This window comes from Ochlerotatus camptorhynchus, unplaced genomic scaffold, assembly GCF_037179485.1.
Source record: "Ochlerotatus camptorhynchus isolate MF236.1 unplaced genomic scaffold, CSIRO-AGI_Acam_v1.1 ptg000005l, whole genome shotgun sequence".
NCBI classification, from domain to species: Eukaryota; Metazoa; Arthropoda; class Insecta; order Diptera; family Culicidae; genus Ochlerotatus; species Ochlerotatus camptorhynchus.
The window spans coordinates 118861-136519 of NW_027040497.1; the positions used below are offsets into that span (position 1 = coordinate 118861).

General features: G+C 40.6%; 1 protein-coding gene across 1 annotated transcript; it reads left to right on the forward strand.

Moving 5' to 3' along the window:
* Positions 1-10335: 10335 nt before the first annotated feature.
* On the forward strand, positions 10336-16796 carry LOC135715409 (uncharacterized). Its single transcript, XM_065238717.1, has 2 exons — positions 10336-10579; positions 10637-16796. Exon 2 carries the CDS (start codon positions 10833-10835, stop codon positions 16794-16796), a length of 5964 nt encoding a protein of 1987 aa, XP_065094789.1. The 5' UTR covers positions 10336-10579; positions 10637-10832.
* The last annotated feature ends 863 nt before the right edge of the window (positions 16797-17659 follow it).

The window sequence follows — 17659 nt, forward strand, 5'->3', positions numbered from 1 at the left end:
AAAATCTTTAAATCGATTTATCTCCGTTAATATGGCTCTAATCGAGATTTGGAGGGATTTTAGGTGTCAAAATTTTTTTTCGTCGAAAAACATGTCCCAACCCATAAATTTCAGGCTGATGAGTATGAAAATCTTTAAATCGATTTATCTCCGTTAATATGGCTCTAATCGAGATTTGGAGGGATTTTAGGTGTCAAAATTTTTTTTCGTCGAAAAACATGTCCCAACCCATAATTTTCAGGCTGGCGAGTATGAAAATCTTTAAATCGATTTATCTCCGTTAATATGGCTCTAATCGAGATTTGGAGGGATTTTAGGTGTCAAAATTTTTTTTCGTCGAAAAACATGTCCCAACCCATAATTTTCAGGCTGGTGGGTATGAAAATCTTTAAATCGATTTATCTCCGTTAATATGGCTCTAATCGAGATTTGGAGGGATTTTAGGTGTCAAAATTTTTTTTCGTCGAAAAACATGTCCCAACCCATAATTTTCATGCTGGCGAGTATGAAAATCTTTAAATCGATTTATCTCCGTTAATATGGCTCTAATCGAGATTTGGAGGGATTTTAGTTGTCAAAATTTTTTTTCGTCGAAAAACATGTCCCAACCCATAATTTTCAGGCTGGTGGGTATGAAAATCTTTAAATCGATTTATCTCCGTTAATATGGCTCTAATCGAGATTTGGAGGGATTTTAGGTGTCAACATTTTTTTTCGTCGAAAAACATGTCCCAACCCATAATTTTCATGCTGGCGAGTATGAAAATCTTTAAATCGATTTATCTCCGTTAATATGGCTCTAATCGAGATTTGGAGGGATTTTAGGTGTCAAAATTTTTTTTCGTCGAAAAACATGTCCCAACCCATAAATTTCAGGCTGATGAGTATGAAAATCTTTAAATCGATTTATCTCCGTTAATATGGCTCTAATCGAGATTTGGAGGGGTTTTAGGTGTCAAAATTTTTTTACGTACAAAAACATGTCCCAACCCATAATTTTCAGGCTGGCGAGTATGAAAATCTTTAAATCGATTTATCTCCGTTAATATGGCTCTAATCGAGATTTGGAGGGATTTTAGGTGTCAAAATTTTTTTTCGTCGAAATACATGTCCCAACCCATAATTTTCAGGCTGGCGAGTATGAAAATCTTTAAATCGATTTATCTCCGTTAATATGGCTCTAATCGAGATTTGGAGGGATTTTAGGTGTCAAAATTTTTTTTCGTCGAAAAACATGTCCCAACCCATAAATTTCAGGCTGGTGAGTATGAAAATCTTTAAATCGATTTATCTCCGTTAATATGGCTCTAATCGAGATTTGGAGGGATTTTAGGTGTCAAAATTTTTTTTCGTCGAAAAACATGTCCCAACCCATAATTTTCAGGCTGGTGGGTATGAAAATCTTTAAATCGATTTATCTCCGTTAATATGGCTCTAATCGAGATTTGGAGGGATTTTAGGTGTCAAAATTTTTTTTCGTCGAAAAACATGTCCCAACCCATAATTTTCAGGCTGGCGAGTATGAAAATCTTTAAATCGATTTATCTCCGTTAATATGGCTCTAATCGAGATTTGGAGGGATTTTAGGTGTCAAAATTTTTTTTCGTCGAAATACATGTCCCAACCCATAATTTTCAGGCTGGCGAGTATGAAAATCTTTAAATCGATTTATCTCCGTTAATATGGCTCTAATCGAGATTTGGAGGGATTTTAGGTGTCAAAATTTTTTTTCGTCGAAAAACATGTCCCAACCCATAATTTTCAGGCTGGCGAGTATGAAAATCTTTAAATCGATTTATCTCCGTTAATATGGCTCTAATCGAGATTTAGAGGGATTTTAGGTGTCAAAATTTTTTTTCGTCGAAAAACATGTCCCAACCCATAAATTTCAGGCTGGTGAGTATGAAAATCTTTAAATCGATTTATCTCCGTTAATATGGCTCTAATCGAGATTTGGAGGGATTTTAGGTGTCAAAATTTTTTTTCGTCGAAAAACATGTCCCAACCCATAATTTTCAGGCTGGCGAGTATGAAAATCTTTAAATCGATTTATCTCCGTTAATATGGCTCTAATCGAGATTTGGAGGGGTTTTAGGTGTCAAAATTTTTTTACGTACAAAAACATGTCCCAACTCATAATTTTCAGGCTGGCGAGTATGAAAATCTTTAAATCGATTTATCTCCGTTAGTATGGCTCTAATCGAGATTTGGAGGGATTTTAGGTGTCAAAATTTTTTTTCGTCGAAATACATGTCCCAACCCATAATTTTCAGGCTGGCGAGTATGAAAATCTTTAAATCGATTTATCTCCGTTAATATGGCTCTAATCGAGATTTGGAGGGATTTTAGGTGTCAAAATTTTTTTTCGTCGAAATACATGTCCCAACCCATAATTTTCAGGCTGGCGAGTATGAAAATCTTTAAATCGATTTATCTCCGTTAATATGGCTCTAATCGAGATTTGGAGGGATTTTAGGTGTCAAAATTTTTTATCGTCGAAAAACATGTCCCAACCCATAAATTTCAGGCTGGTGAGTATGAAAATCTTTAAATCGATTTATCTCCGTTAATATGGCTCTAATCGAGATTTGGAGGGATTTTAGGTGTCAAAATTTTTTTTCGTCGAAAAACATGTTCCAACCCATAAATTTCAGGCTGGCGAGTATGAAATCTTTAAATCGATTTATCTCCGTTAATATGGCTCTAATCGAGATTTGGAGGGATTTTAGGTGTCAAAATTTTTTTTCGTCGAAAAACATGTCCCAACCCATAAATTTCAGGCTGGTGAGTATGAAAATCTTTAAATCGATTTATCTCCGTTAATATGGCTCTAATCGAGATTTAGAGGGATTTTAGGTGTCAAAATTTTTTTTCGTCGAAAAACATGTCCCAACCCATAATTTTCAGGCTGGTGGGTATGAAAATCTTTAAATCGATTTATCTCCGTTAATATGGCTCTAATCGAGATTTGGAGGGATTTTAGGTGTCAAAATTTTTTTTCGTCGAAAAACATGTCCCAACCCATAATTTTCAGGCTGGTGGGTATGAAAATCTTTAAATCGATTTATCTCCGTTAATATGGCTCTAATCGAGATTTGGAGGGATTTTAGGTGTCAAAATTTTTTTTCGTCGAAAAACATGTCCCAACCCATAAATTTCAGGCTGATGAGTATGAAAATCTTTAAATCGATTTATCTCCGTTAATATGGCTCTAATCGAGATTTGGAGGGATTTTAGGTGTCAAAATTTTTTTTCGTCGAAAAACATGTCCCAACCCATAATTTTCAGGCTGGCGAGTATGAAAATCTTTAAATCGATTTATCTCCGTTAATATGGCTCTAATCGAGATTTGGAGGGGTTTTAGGTGTCAAAATTTTTTTACGTACAAAAACATGTCCCAACCCATAATTTTCAGGCTGGCGAGTATGAAAATCTTTAAATCGATTTATCTCCGTTAATATGGCTCTAATCGAGATTTGGAGGGATTTTAGGTGTAAAAATTTTTTTTCGTCGAAATACATGTCCCAACCCATAATTTTCAGGCTGGCGAGTATGAAAATCTTTAAATCGATTTATCTCCGTTAATATGGCTCTAATCGAGATTTGGAGGGATTTTAGGTGTCAAAATTTTTTTTCGTCGAAAAACATGTCCCAACCCATAATTTTCAGGCTGGCGAGTATGAAAATCTTTAAATCGATTTATCTCCGTTAATATGGCTCTAATTGAGATTTGGAGGGATTTTAGGTGTCAAAATTTTTTTTCGTCGAAAAACATGTCCCAATCCATAATTTTCAGGCTGGCGAGTATGAAAATCTTTAAATCGATTTATCTCCGTTAATATGGCTCTAATCGAGATTTGGAGGGATTTTAGGTGTAAAAATTTTTTTTCGTCGAAATACATGTCCCAACCCATAATTTTCAGGCTGGCGAGTATGAAAATCTTTAAATCGATTTATCTCCGTTAATATGGCTCTAATCGAGATTTGGAGGGATTTTAGTTGTCAAAATTTTTTTTCGTCGAAAAACATGTCCCAACCCATAATTTTCAGGCTGGTGGGTATGAAAATCTTTAAATCGATTTATCTCCGTTAATATGGCTCTAATCGAGATTTGGAGGGATTTTAGGTGTCAAAATTTTTTTTCGTCGAAAAACATGTCCCAACCCATAATTTTCATGCTGGCGAGTATGAAAATCTTTAAATCGATTTATCTCCGTTAATATGGCTCTAATCGAGATTTGGAGGGATTTTAGGTGTCAAAATTTTTTTTCGTCGAAAAACATGTCCCAACCCATAAATTTCAGGCTGATGAGTATGAAAATCTTTAAATCGATTTATCTCCGTTAATATGGCTCTAATCGAGATTTGGAGGGGTTTTAGGTGTCAAAATTTTTTTTCGTCGAAAAACATGTCCCAACCCATAATTTTCAGGCTGGCGAGTATGAAAATCTTTAAATCGATTTATCTCCGTTAATATGGCTCTAATCGAGATTTGGAGGGGTTTTAGGTGTCAAAATTTTTTTACGTACAAAAACATGTCCCAACCCATAATTTTCAGGCTGGCGAGTATGAAAATCTTTAAATCGATTTATCTCCGTTAATATGGCTCTAATCGAGATTTGGAGGGGTTTTAGGTGTCAAAATTTTTTTACGTACAAAAACATGTCCCAACCCATAATTTCCAGGCTGGCGAGTATGAAAATCTTTAAATCGATTTATCTCCGTTAATATGGCTCTAATCGAGATTTGGAGGGATTTTAGGTGTCAAAATTTTTTTTCGTCGAAAAACATGTCCCAACCCATAATTTTCAGGCTGGTGGGTATGAAAATCTTTAAATCGATTTATCTCCGTTAATATGGCTCTAATCGAGATTTGGAGGGATTTTAGGTGTCAAAATTTTTTTTCGTCGAAAAACATGTCCCAACCCATAATTTTCAGGCTGGCGAGTATGAAAATCTTTAAATCGATTTATCTCCGTTAATATGGCTCTAATCGAGATTTGGAGGGATTTTAGGTGTCAAAATTTTTTTTCGTCGAAAAATATGTCCCAACCCATAAATTGCAGGCTGGTGAGTATGAAAATCTTTAAATCGATTTATCTCCGTTAATATGGCTCTAATCGAGATTTGGAGGGATTTTAGGTGTCAAAATTTTTTTTCGTCGAAAAACATGTCCCAACCCATAATTTTCAGGCTGGCGAGTATGAAAATCTTTAAATCGATTTATCTCCGTTAATATGGCTCTAATCGAGATTTGGAGGGATTTTAGGTGTCAAAATTTTTTTTCGTCGAAATACATGTCCCAACCCATAATTTTCAGGCTGGCGAGTATGAAAATCTTTAAATCGATTTATCTCCGTTAATATGGCTCTAATCGAGATTTGGAGGGATTTTAGGTGTCAAAATTTTTTTTCGTCGAAAAACATGTCCCAACCCATAATTTTCAGGCTGGCGAGTATGAAAATCTTTAAATCGATTTATCTCCGTTAATATGGCTCTAATCGAGATTTGGAGGGATTTTAGGTGTCAAAATTTTTTTTCGTCGAAAAACATGTCCCAACCCATAATTTTCAGGCTGGCGAGTATGAAAATCTTTAAATCGATTTATCTCCGTTAATATGGCTCTAATCGAGATTTGGAGGGATTTTAGGTGTCAAAATTTTTTTACGTACAAAAACATGTCCCAACCCATAATTTTCAGGCTGGCGAGTATGAAAATCTTTAAATCGATTTATCTCCGTTAATATGGCTCTAATCGAGATTTGGAGGGATTTTAGGTGTCAAAATTTTTTTTCGTCGAAAAACATGTCCCAACCCATAATTTTCAGGCTGGCGAGTATGAAAATCTTTAAATCGATTTATCTCCGTTAATATGGCTCTAATCGAGATTTGGAGGGATTTTAGGTGTCAAAATTTTTTTTCGTCGAAAAACATGTCCCAACCCATAATTTTCAGGCTGGCGAGTATGAAAATCTTTAAATCGATTTATCTCCGTTAATATGGCTCTAATCGAGATTTGGAGGGGTTTTAGGTGTCAAAATTTTTTTACGTACAAAAACATGTCCCAACCCATAATTTTCAGGCTGGCGAGTATGAAAATCTTTAAATCGATTTATCTCCGTTAATATGGCTCTAATCGAGATTTGGAGGGGTTTAAGGTGTCAAAATTTTTTTACGTACAAAAACATGTCCCAACCCATAATTTTCAGGCTGGCGAGTTTGAAAATCTTTAAATCGATTTATCTCCGTTAATATGGCTCTAATCGAGATTTGGAGGGGTTTTAGGTGTCAAAATTTTTTTTCGTCGAAAAACATGTCCCAACCCATAATTTTCAGGCTGGCGAGTATGAAAATCTTTAAATCGATTTATCTCCGTTAATATGGCTCTAATCGAGATTTGGAGGGATTTTAGGTGTCAAAATTTTTTACGTACAAAAACATGTCCCAACCCATAAATTTCAGGCTGGTGAGTATGAAAATCTTTAAATCGATTTAGCTCCGTTAATATGGCTCTAATCGAGATTTGGAGGGGTTTTAGGTGTCAAAATTTTTTTACGTACAAAAACATGTCCCAACCCATAATTTTCAGGCTGGCGAGTATGAAAATCTTTAAATCGATTTATCTCCGTTAATATGGCTCTAATCGAGATTTGGAGGGATTTTAGGTGTCAAAATTTTTTTTCGTCGAAAAACATGTCCCAACCCATAATTTTCAGGCTGGCGAGTATGAAAATCTTTAAATCGATTTATCTCCGTTAATATGGCTCTAATCGAGATTTGGAGGGATTTTAGGTGTCAAAATTTTTTTTCGTCGAAAAACATGTCCCAACCCATAAATTTCAGGCTGGTGAGTATGAAAATCTTTAAATCGATTTATCTCCGTTAATATGGCTCTAATCGAGATTTGGAGGGATTTTAGGTGTCAAAATTTTTTTTCGTCGAAAAACATGTCCCAACCCATAATTTTCAGGCTGGTGGGTATGAAAATCTTTAAATCGATTTATCTCCGTTAATATGGCTCTAATCGAGATTTGGAGGGATTTTAGGTGTCAAAATTTTTTAACGTACAAAAACATGTCCCAACCCATAATTTTCAGGCTGGCGAGTTTGAAAATCTTTAAATCGATTTATCTCCGTGAATATGGCTCTAATCGAGATTTGGAGGGGTTTTAGGTGTCAAAATTTTTTTTCGTCGAAAAACATGTCCCAACCCATAATTTTCAGGCTGGCGAGTATGAAAATCTTTAAATCGATTTATCTCCGTTAATATGGCTCTAATCGAGATTTGGAGGGATTTTAGGTGTCAAAATTTTTTTTCGTCGAAAAACATGTCCCAACACATAATTTTCAGGCTGGCGAGTATGAAAATCTTTAAATCGATTTATCTCCGTTAATATGGCTCTAATCGAGATTTGGAGGGATTTTAGGTGTCAAAATTTTTTTTCGTCGAAAAACATGTCCCAACCCATAATTTTCAGGCTGGCGAGTATGAAAATCTTTAAATCGATTTATCTCCGTTAATATGGCTCTAATCGAGATTTGGAGGGATTTTAGGTGTCAAAATTTTTTTTCGTCGAAAAACATGTCCCAACCCATAAATTTCAGGCTGGTGAGTATGAAAATCTTTAAATCGATTTAGCTCCGTTAATATGGCTCTAATCAAGATTTGGAGGGATTTTAGGTGTCAAAATTTTTTTTCGTCGAAAAACATGTCCCAACCCATAATTTTCAGGCTGGTGGGTATGAAAATCTTTAAATCGATTTATCTCCGTTAATATGGCTCTAATCGAGATTTGGAGGGGTTTTAGGTGTCAAAATTTTTTTTCGTCGAAAAACATGTCCCAACCCATAATTTTCAGGCTGGCGAGTATGAAAATCTTTAAATCGATTTATCTCCGTTAATATGGCTCTAATCGAGATTTGGAGGGATTTTAGGTGTCAAAATTTTTTTTCGTCGAAAAACATGTCCCAACACATAATTTTCAGGCTGGCGAGTATGAAAATCTTTAAATCGATTTATCTCCGTTAATATGGCTCTAATCGAGATTTGGAGGGATTTTAGGTGTCAAAATTTTTTTTCGTCGAAAAACATGTCCCAACCCATAATTTTCAGGCTGGCGAGTATGAAAATCTTTAAATCGATTTATCTCCGTTAATATGGCTCTAATCGAGATTTGGAGGGATTTTAGGCGTCAAAATTTTTTTTCGTCGAAAAACATGTCCCAACCCATAAATTTCAGGCTGGTGAGTATGAAAATCTTTAAATCGATTTAGCTCCGTTAATATGGCTCTAATCGAGATTTGGAGGGATTTTAGGTGTCAAAATTTTTTTACGTACAAAAACATGTCCCAACCCATAATTTTCAGGCTGGCGAGTATGAAAATCTTTAAATCGATTTATCTCCGTTAATATGGCTCTAATCGAGATTTGGAGGGATTTTAGGTGTCAAAATTTTTTTTCGTCGAAAAACATGTCCCAACCCATAATTTTCAGGCTGGCGAGTATGAAAATCTTTAAATCGATTTATCTCCGTTAATATGGCTCTAATCGAGATTTGGAGGGATTTTAGGTGTCAAAATTTTTTTTCGTCGAAAAACATGTCCCAACCCATAAATTTCAGGCTGGTGAGTATGAAAATCTTTAAATCGATTTATCTCCGTTAATATGGCTCTAATCGAGATTTGGAGGGATTTTAGGTGTCAAAATTTTTTTTCGTCGAAAAACATGTCCCAACCCATAATTTTCAGGCTGGTGGGTATGAAAATCTTTAAATCGATTTATCTCCGTTAATATGGCTCTAATCGAGATTTGGAGGGATTTAAGGTGTCAAAATTTTTTAACGTACAAAAACATGTCCCAACCCATAATTTTCAGGCTGGCGAGTTTGAAAATCTTTAAATCGATTTATCTCCGTTAATATGGCTCTAATCGAGATTTGGAGGGGTTTTAGGTGTCAAAATTTTTTTTCGTCGAAAAACATGTCCCAACCCATAATTTTCAGGCTGGCGAGTATGAAAATCTTTAAATCGATTTATCTCCGTTAATATGGCTCTAATCGAGATTTGGAGGGATTTTAGGTGTCAAAATTTTTTACGTACAAAAACATGTCCCAACCCATAAATTTCAGGCTGGTGAGTATGAAAATCTTTAAATCGATTTAGCTCCGTTAATATGGCTCTAATCGAGATTTGGAGGGATTTTAGGTGTCAAAATTTTTTTACGTACGAAAACATGTCCCAACCCATAATTTTCAGGCTGGCGAGTATGAAAATCTTTAAATCGATTTATCTCCGTTAATATGGCTCTAATCGAGATTTGGAGGGATTTTAGGTGTCAAAATTTTTTTTCGTCGAAAAACATGTCCCAACCCATAATTTTCAGGCTGGCGAGTATGAAAATCTTTAAATCGATTTATCTCCGTTAATATGGCTCTAATCGAGATTTGGAGGGATTTTAGGTGTCAAAATTTTTTTTCGTCGAAAAACATGTCCCAACCCATAAATTTCAGGCTGGTGAGTATGAAAATCTTTAAATCGATTTATCTCCGTTAATATGGCTCTAATCGAGATTTGGAGGGATTTTAGGTGTCAAAATTTTTTTTCGTCGAAAAACATGTCCCAACCCATAATTTTCAGGCTGGTGGGTATGAAAATCTTTAAATCGATTTATCTCCGTTAATATGGCTCTAATCGAGATTTGGAGGGATTTTAGGTGTCAAAATTTTTTAACGTACAAAAACATGTCCCAACCCATAATTTTCAGGCTGGCGAGTTTGAAAATCTTTAAATCGATTTATCTCCGTTAATATGGCTCTAATCGAGATTTGGAGGGGTTTTAGGTGTCAAAATTTTTTTTCGTCGAAAAACATGTCCCAACCCATAATTTTCAGGCTGGCGAGTATGAAAATCTTTAAATCGATTTATCTCCGTTAATATGGCTCTAATCGAGATTTGGAGGGATTTTAGGTGTCAAAATTTTTTTTCGTCGAAAAACATGTCCCAACCCATAATTTTCAGGCTGGTGGGTATGAAAATCTTTAAATCGATTTATCTCCGTTAATATGGCTCTAATCGAGATTTGGAGGGATTTTAGGTGTCAAAATTTTTTTTCGTCGAAAAACATGTCCCAACCCATAATTTTCAGGCTGGCGAGTATGAAAATCTTTAAATCGATTTATCTCCGTTAATATGGCTCTAATCGAGATTTGAAGGGATTTTAGGTGTCAAAATTTTGTTTCGTCGAAAAACATGTCCCAACCCATAATTTTCAGGCTGGTGGGTATGAAAATCTTTAAATCGATTTATCTCCGTTAATATGGCTGTTGAGGCACCGGTGACGTCATCACCGAACGCGCAGCTACCAACACACGCGCAGTCGTCGGGCGTACCTGAGTGCGGATAGCCGACCCGAATCAAACGGTCAAAAACGTAAACATAGCAACATAAGTAAACATTAGTGGATGGAAATAGTCGATTGTAGTTGAATGAAGCGATTTAGTGAATTTATGGTGAAATTGATCAGTAGAGGGCATAATTAGTTAGTTAAGTGGAATCGTTTGTGAATTGCGGTATTAAAGAAGTAAGTTTGTATGGAACAATTAGATTAAAAATGTGAAATTCATAATTATTGTTGTAGTCAGGCAAATAACACGGCACTAGCAGACACAAAAGGAGAAAACACGGTGAAGTGAAAACTATTCATGTGAGTTTTGTAGATTAAACCAAAAATTAACAATTAACTGAATACAAACTAATCTTACAGTTTTGAGCTGCTGTAAATCAACGCTGCTGCAAAAACAAAGTTTTCATTAGTGATCCGAACATCCTCAAAAATGAATAAATCTAAAGGGGATGGATCTAACCTCAATCCGGATGAGACGGCGTACAACTGCGCGATTTGTACACGTCCGGATCATGAGGACGATCATATGGTGTACTGCGAAGGCTGCACGAAATGGTTCCACTTCAGTTGTGCCGGAGTTGGATCGGCCGTGGAATACGACGAGAACTGGAGATGTTCATCGTGCTGTGAAAAAGAGCCGGATGATAGTGATTCGGAAGATGATGTTGACGATGACGATGTTATTCCCGTTGACGATAGTGTTGACGGCCAATCCAAAGCGAAGGAAGCGAAGGTCAGTGCAAAATCTAACCCGGACGACGAAAAGGAGATTGCGAAAGCAATGGAAGCGGTGAAGAAGCAGAAAGAGCGTCTGAAGAGGAAGATGGAGCAAAAGTTGGCATTGGCTAAAGCGCAGATGGAACTGGAGAACGAGGAGATGGAGATGCAGTGGGCTTTGGAGAAGCAAATCCTCCAAATGAAGATTGCTTCGGAGAAGAAGTTCCAGAAGAAGAAGGAAATGGAGAAGAAGCAGCTACAGAAGGAACTCGAGGAACTGAGCGAAGGCAGAAAGCAGGCGGAAAAGGAAGTGGAGAAGCTGGAGAAAAAGAAGAAGCGTGAAAGTTCCAAAGGAACGAAGTCATCAGGAGGAAAACTACGCGTTAGCTCCACACCGATAGTCGATCCAAAGCCGTCTACATCCACGGAGGGAATGAAGAAGAAGACAACTAAGGTTAAGTCAGTACCTGTTGTAAAGAAGCCAGCAAAGGAAGAAGAGGAGGATGAAAGTGATAGTGACGACGATGGTTCGAAGGTGAGTTCGCAGGATGAACAGTCGGACGATTCTAACGAGGACAGTAGCAGAACATGTTCTGAAGACGAGGAAGAAGACAAGGATCTAAAGAAGAGTAAGCGGAAGAACAAACAGGATGAAGAAAACCCAACGAAGGCGCAGATATCGGCACGACAGTTCCTTTCGCGAAAGCTGCCTACCTTTACAGGTCGGCCAGACGAGTGGCCAATATTCATCAGCAGCTACAACACCACGACGAAGGCTTGCGGATTTTCGAATTTGGAGAACCTTGCTCGTTTGCAGGAGAGCTTGCGAGGCCCTGCACGGGAGGCAGTTTGCAGTCGGATGTTGTTGCCAGAAGCAGTTCCGCAAATCATTGAAACGTTGCGGATGTTGTACGGGCGACCGGAGCAGTTGCTGAACACGTTGCTTGTGAAGGTGAGAAAGGCAGATTGCCCGAAAGCGGACCGGCTGGGTACGTTCATCAGCTTTGGGATGGTAGTACAGCAATTATGCGACCATCTCGAAGCAACAAAGCTTAACGACCACCTGGTGAATCCTCTCCTCATCCAGGAGTTAGTCGAAAAGCTACCACCGGGGACGAAAATGGACTGGGTTCGGTTCAAGCGGCAACACGAAAGGGTAACGCTGCGGACGTTGGCCGACTTCTTGTCCGAACTGGTGTCTACTGCTAGCGAAGTGACTGGGATCGTCGATATGCCATCGAATCCGACTGGTAATCGTTCCGGTAAGGCAAAAGGAGGAAGACCGAAAGAGAACGAGAGCCACATCAACTCACACAGCGAAGAATCGTTCGCAGAAAGAAAGCCGTGTCCAACGTGCGGAGGCACAGATCATCGGCTGAGAAATTGCGACGAATTTCGGAAGATGGGAGTTCAACAGCGGCTGGAAGTTGTCGAACGTTTCGATCTATGTCGATCATGCCTGAACGCCCACGGGAGGAGTAGGTGTAAAGCAAACATCCGGTGTAAAGTCGATAGGTGTCAAGGGCAACACAATACCATGCTTCATCAGCAGGTAACCGAAATGCGATCGGACTGCAACGCTCACAGTGTGAGTCTTCAGCTGCCGATACTCTTCCGGATGATTCCAGTGACGTTGAGCTTTGGAGAAAAGTCCATTAACATTATGGCTTTTCTCGACGAGGGCAGTTCGTTTTCGTTGGTGGAAAGTTCCATCACGAACCAGCTGAAGGCGACTGGGAAACCACAGCCACTACGGGTAACCTGGACCGCTGGAATGACGAGACTAGAACGAGAGTCAATGCTGCTGAATCTGACGATATCTGCCGTCGGATCGAAGGAACAGTTTCCGATGGAAAAAGTACACACCGTGAAGGAGCTCAAGTTGCCAGCACAGTCCTTGAACTACCAGGAATTGGTGCAGCGTTACAGCCATCTTCGAAACCTTCCGGTGGCTGAATATCCGAACGACTCGCCGAAGATCTTGGTAGGTTTGAAGCATCTTCACTTATTCGCACCTATTGAATCTCGGATCGGTCAAGCAGGAGAGCCGATAGCTGTCAGATCCAGTCTTGGCTGGACGGTGTATGGCCCACAAGAAGGAGGCAGTCTGCGGACTGCATACGTTGGCCATCATTCATGCGCTGGGGTGTCCAATCAGGAGTTGCACGATCTGATGAAGTCGCACTATGTACTCGAAGAAGCAGGAGTGTCGGTGGAAGTTTTGCCTGAATCAGCTGAAGATCAACGGGCCCGCGAGATTCTGGAAAGGACAACGAAGCGAGTTGGGGACAGGTTCGAAACGGGACTGCTGTGGAAGGAAGATGATCCATCGTTTCCGGACAGTTATCCAATGGCAGCACGCCGGATGAAGAGCTTGGATAAACGCCTCTCGCAGAGTCCACAACTGCAACAAAACGTTCGGAACCAACTCATCGAGTATCAAAGCAAGGGATACTGCCACAAAGCGACGGTTGGAGAACTAAATGAGACCGACCCCAAGAAGGTGTGGTATCTTCCCCTCAACATCGTGATCAACCCGAAGAAACCTAATAAAGTCCGGCTGGTATGGGATGCTGCTTCCGCTGTTGGAGGTGTCTCGCTGAATTCAAAGCTGCTTAAAGGTCCTGATTTCCTCACATCGTTGCCGTCGGTAGTGTGCAAGTTCCGGCAATACAGTGTCGGGTTCGGTGGAGATATCCGAGAGATGTTCCACCAACTGAAGATACGACTGGAGGATAGGCAAGCTCTGCGGTTCATGTTCGACGGCGAGGTCTATGTGATGGACTGCGCGATATTCGGAGCGACATGTTCGCCGAGTCAGGCTCTCTTCGTGAAAGATCGCAACGCCAGTGAATTTATGTTGCAGTTCCCAGATGCCGTGGATGCGATTGTCAACCGACATTACGTGGATGACTACTTTGACAGCACAGAGACCGTCGAGGAGGCGGTGAAAAAGGCAACCGAGGTCCGGTACATCCACTCAAAGGGCGGTTTCGAAATCCGAAACTGGGTATCAAATTCAAGCGAGGTACTTCAGCAACTAGGTGAGTCGAAATCGAACCAAATTGTCCATTTCAATACCGACAAGGCTACGGGTTCCGAGCGGGTTTTGGGTATTGTCTGGGACCCTCAAGAGGACGTGTTTACGTTCGCGTTGCAGCTGCGAGAGAATCTGCAACCGTACTTGTCCGGAGACGAGCGTCCGACCAAACGAATCGTTTTGAGCATCGTGATGAGTCTGTTCGATCCGTTAGGCCTGCTGACGATGTTCACCATCCACGGTAAGATGCTGATACAGGACTTGTGGCGTACAGGTTGTGAGTGGGATGAGTCGATCGACGATGAGAGTTTCGAAAAGTGGCAAAGATGGACAGCGCTGTTACCGGATATTGAGCGAGTGAAAATTCCCCGTCACTATTTCGGTGGTGGCGAATCACTGGACTACGAATCACTGCAACTCCACGTGTTCGTAGATGCCAGTGCAGGTGCATATGGATGCGTGGCATACCTTCGAATGCTAGTAGATGGGATTCCTCGGTGTACTTTGGTGCAAGCCAGGTCCAAGGTGGCACCGCTGAGGCAGTATTCGACGCCACGTTTGGAGTTGATGGCAGCAGTGCTTGGAGCAAAAATGGCCGAAACCGTAAAGAAAAATCACAGTTTGCGCATCAACCGTGTACAGTTCTGGACGGATTCAAGTACGGTGTATTCCTGGATCGTGTCGGATCACCGGAAATACAAAGTGTTCGTCGCATACAGAATCGGCGAAATATTGAGCAAGACGAACCCGTCGGATTGGCGCTGGATCCGCACAAAGCTAAACATAGCGGATGATTTGACCAAGTGGAAGGAAGGAACCAGGATCACATCGAACAGCCCGTGGTTCATGGGTCCTAAGTTTCTGTACGAGACGGAGGATACGTGGCCACATCCGGAGCCACCGAGACCGAACGTGAAGGAAGAGTTACGTGCCAGTTTACTGTTCCACAGTATCGAGATCGCAAGGCCGCTGATCAACTGTAGCCGCATTTCGAAGTGGAATATTGTAGTCCGAACGGTGGCGAACGTTCTTAGGTTCGTGTCGAACATTCGCCGGAAGCAGCGAGGTTTGCCAATTGAATCGCTACCAGCTGATCCCAGGGTAGTGAGATTAGGTAGAGGGTCCGTATCAGCAGTAGAACGTCCGTTTTCGAGGGAGGAGTACCAAGAGGCGGAGCGCCATCTGTGGAAAATGGCGCAAGGCGAATCGTTCGCAGACGAAGTGAAGACGTTAGCTAGATGCAGAGAAGGGAAGTACGAAGCCATTGATCGTTCCAGTGATATTTTCAAGCTGTCGCCTATTCTGGACGAGCATAATGTGATGCGAATGGATGGCAGAGTGCAGGAGGGAGAGTTCGTTCCGTTTGAGCTACAGTTTCCGGTAATCCTGCCAAAGGGGCACCCGGTGACGGTCAAGCTGATAGAACACTATCACCAGCTGTTCGGTCACGCGAACCGGGAAACTGTAGTGAACGAGTTGAGACAACGTTTTTACATCCCAGGAGTCCGCAGAGAGCTGGAAAGAGTTGCGAAAAGCTGTATGCGGTGCAAGGTCCAGAAATGCAAACCGGTGATTCCAAGAATGGCTCCGCTTCCGAATCAACGAACCACTCCTTTCGTTAGACCGTTCAGCTACACCGGAGTTGACTTCTTCGGTCCAATCAACGTAGTGGTTGGACGACACACAGAAAAGCGTTGGTGTGCTCTTTTCACTTGCCTTGGAACTAGAGCCATCCATCTTGAAGTCGTCCATAGTCTGTCGTCACAGGCATGTCTAATGGCCATCCGACGTTTCGTTTGCAGGCGTGGAGTTCCCATTGAGTATTTCTCTGACAATGGGACAAACTTCGTAGGCGCAAGCAAGGAGATCGTGAAGGAGATCAAAGCGAACTGTTCTGAGGAGCTAACGAGTTCAAGGACCCGATGGAATTTCAATCCACCATCGGCACCACACTTCGGCGGAGTGTGGGAACGACTCGTCCGTTCGGTCAAAGAAGCGGTGAAGGTGTTGGACGATGGGCGTAAACTGACGGATGAGATACTCCAGACTACGTTAGCTGAAGCAGAGGACATGGTGAACTCCAGACCTCTAACCTATATTCCTCAAGAACCGGGGAATACTGGTTCGATAACTCCCAACCATTTTCTGAGAGGGCTTTCGTCAGGCGAAATGGGAGGTTGTGTACTACCGACCAACGAAGCTGAGGCGCTACGGGACAGCTACAAAAGGTCGCAGATGCTGGCTGACCGTATATGGAAACGGTGGTTGGCTGAGTACCTTCCGTTCATCAACCGGCGATCGAAGTGGCATAGCGAACAGAACCCACTGGAAGTAGGCGAAGTCGTGTTTGTGGCAGACGACGACAATCGAAAGTGCTGGGTTCGAGCAGTAGTAGAGGAGGTCATCCAAGGAGCCGATGGAAGAATTAGACAAACAGTGGTGCGCACAGCAAAAGGAACATACAGGCGTCCGGTGGCAAAGCTTGCGGTGCCGGAGATACGTGTTAGTAAATCTGGCTCCAGCGGAGAGCCTACGCCAGTGTTACGGGGAGGGGCTGTTGAGGCACCGGTGACGTCATCACCGAACGCGCAGCTACCAACACACGCGCAGTCGTCGGGCGTACCTGAGTGCGGATAGCCGACCCGAATCAAACGGTCAAAAACGTAAACATAGCAACATAAGTAAACATTAGTGGATGGAAATAGTCGATTGTAGTTGAATGAAGCGATTTAGTGAATTTATGGTGAAATTGATCAGTAGAGGGCATAATTAGTTAGTTAAGTGGAATCGTTTGTGAATTGCGGTATTAAAGAAGTAAGTTTGTATGGAACAATTAGATTAAAAATGTGAAATTCATAATTATTGTTGTAGTCAGGCAAATAACACGGCACTAGCAGACACAAAAGGAGAAAACACGGTGAAGTGAAAACTATTCATGTGAGTTTTGTAGATTAAACCAAAAATTAACAATTAACTGAATACAAACTAATCTTACAGTTTTGAGCTGCTGTAAATCAACGCTGCTGCAAAAACAAAGTTTTCATTAGTGATCCGAACAATGGCTCTAATCGAGATTTGGAGGGATTTTAGGTGTCAAAATTTTTTTACGTACAAAAACATGTCCCAACCCATAATTTTCAGGCTGGTGGGTATGAAAATCTTTAAATCGATTTATCTCCGTTAATATGGCTCTAATCGAGATTTGGAGGGATTTTAGGTGTCAAAATTTTTTTTCGTCGAAAAACATGTCCCAACCCATAATTTTCAGGCTGGCGAGTATGAAAAACTTTAAATCGATTTAACTCCGTTAATATGGCTCTAATCGAGATTTGAAGGGATTTTAGGTGTCAAAATTTTGTTTCGTCGAAAAACATGTCCCAACCCATAATTTTCAGGCTGGTGGGTATGAAAATCTTTAAATCGATTTATCTCCGTTAATATGGCTCTAATCGAGATTTGGAGGGATTTTAGGTGTCAAAATTATTTTTCGTCGAAAAACA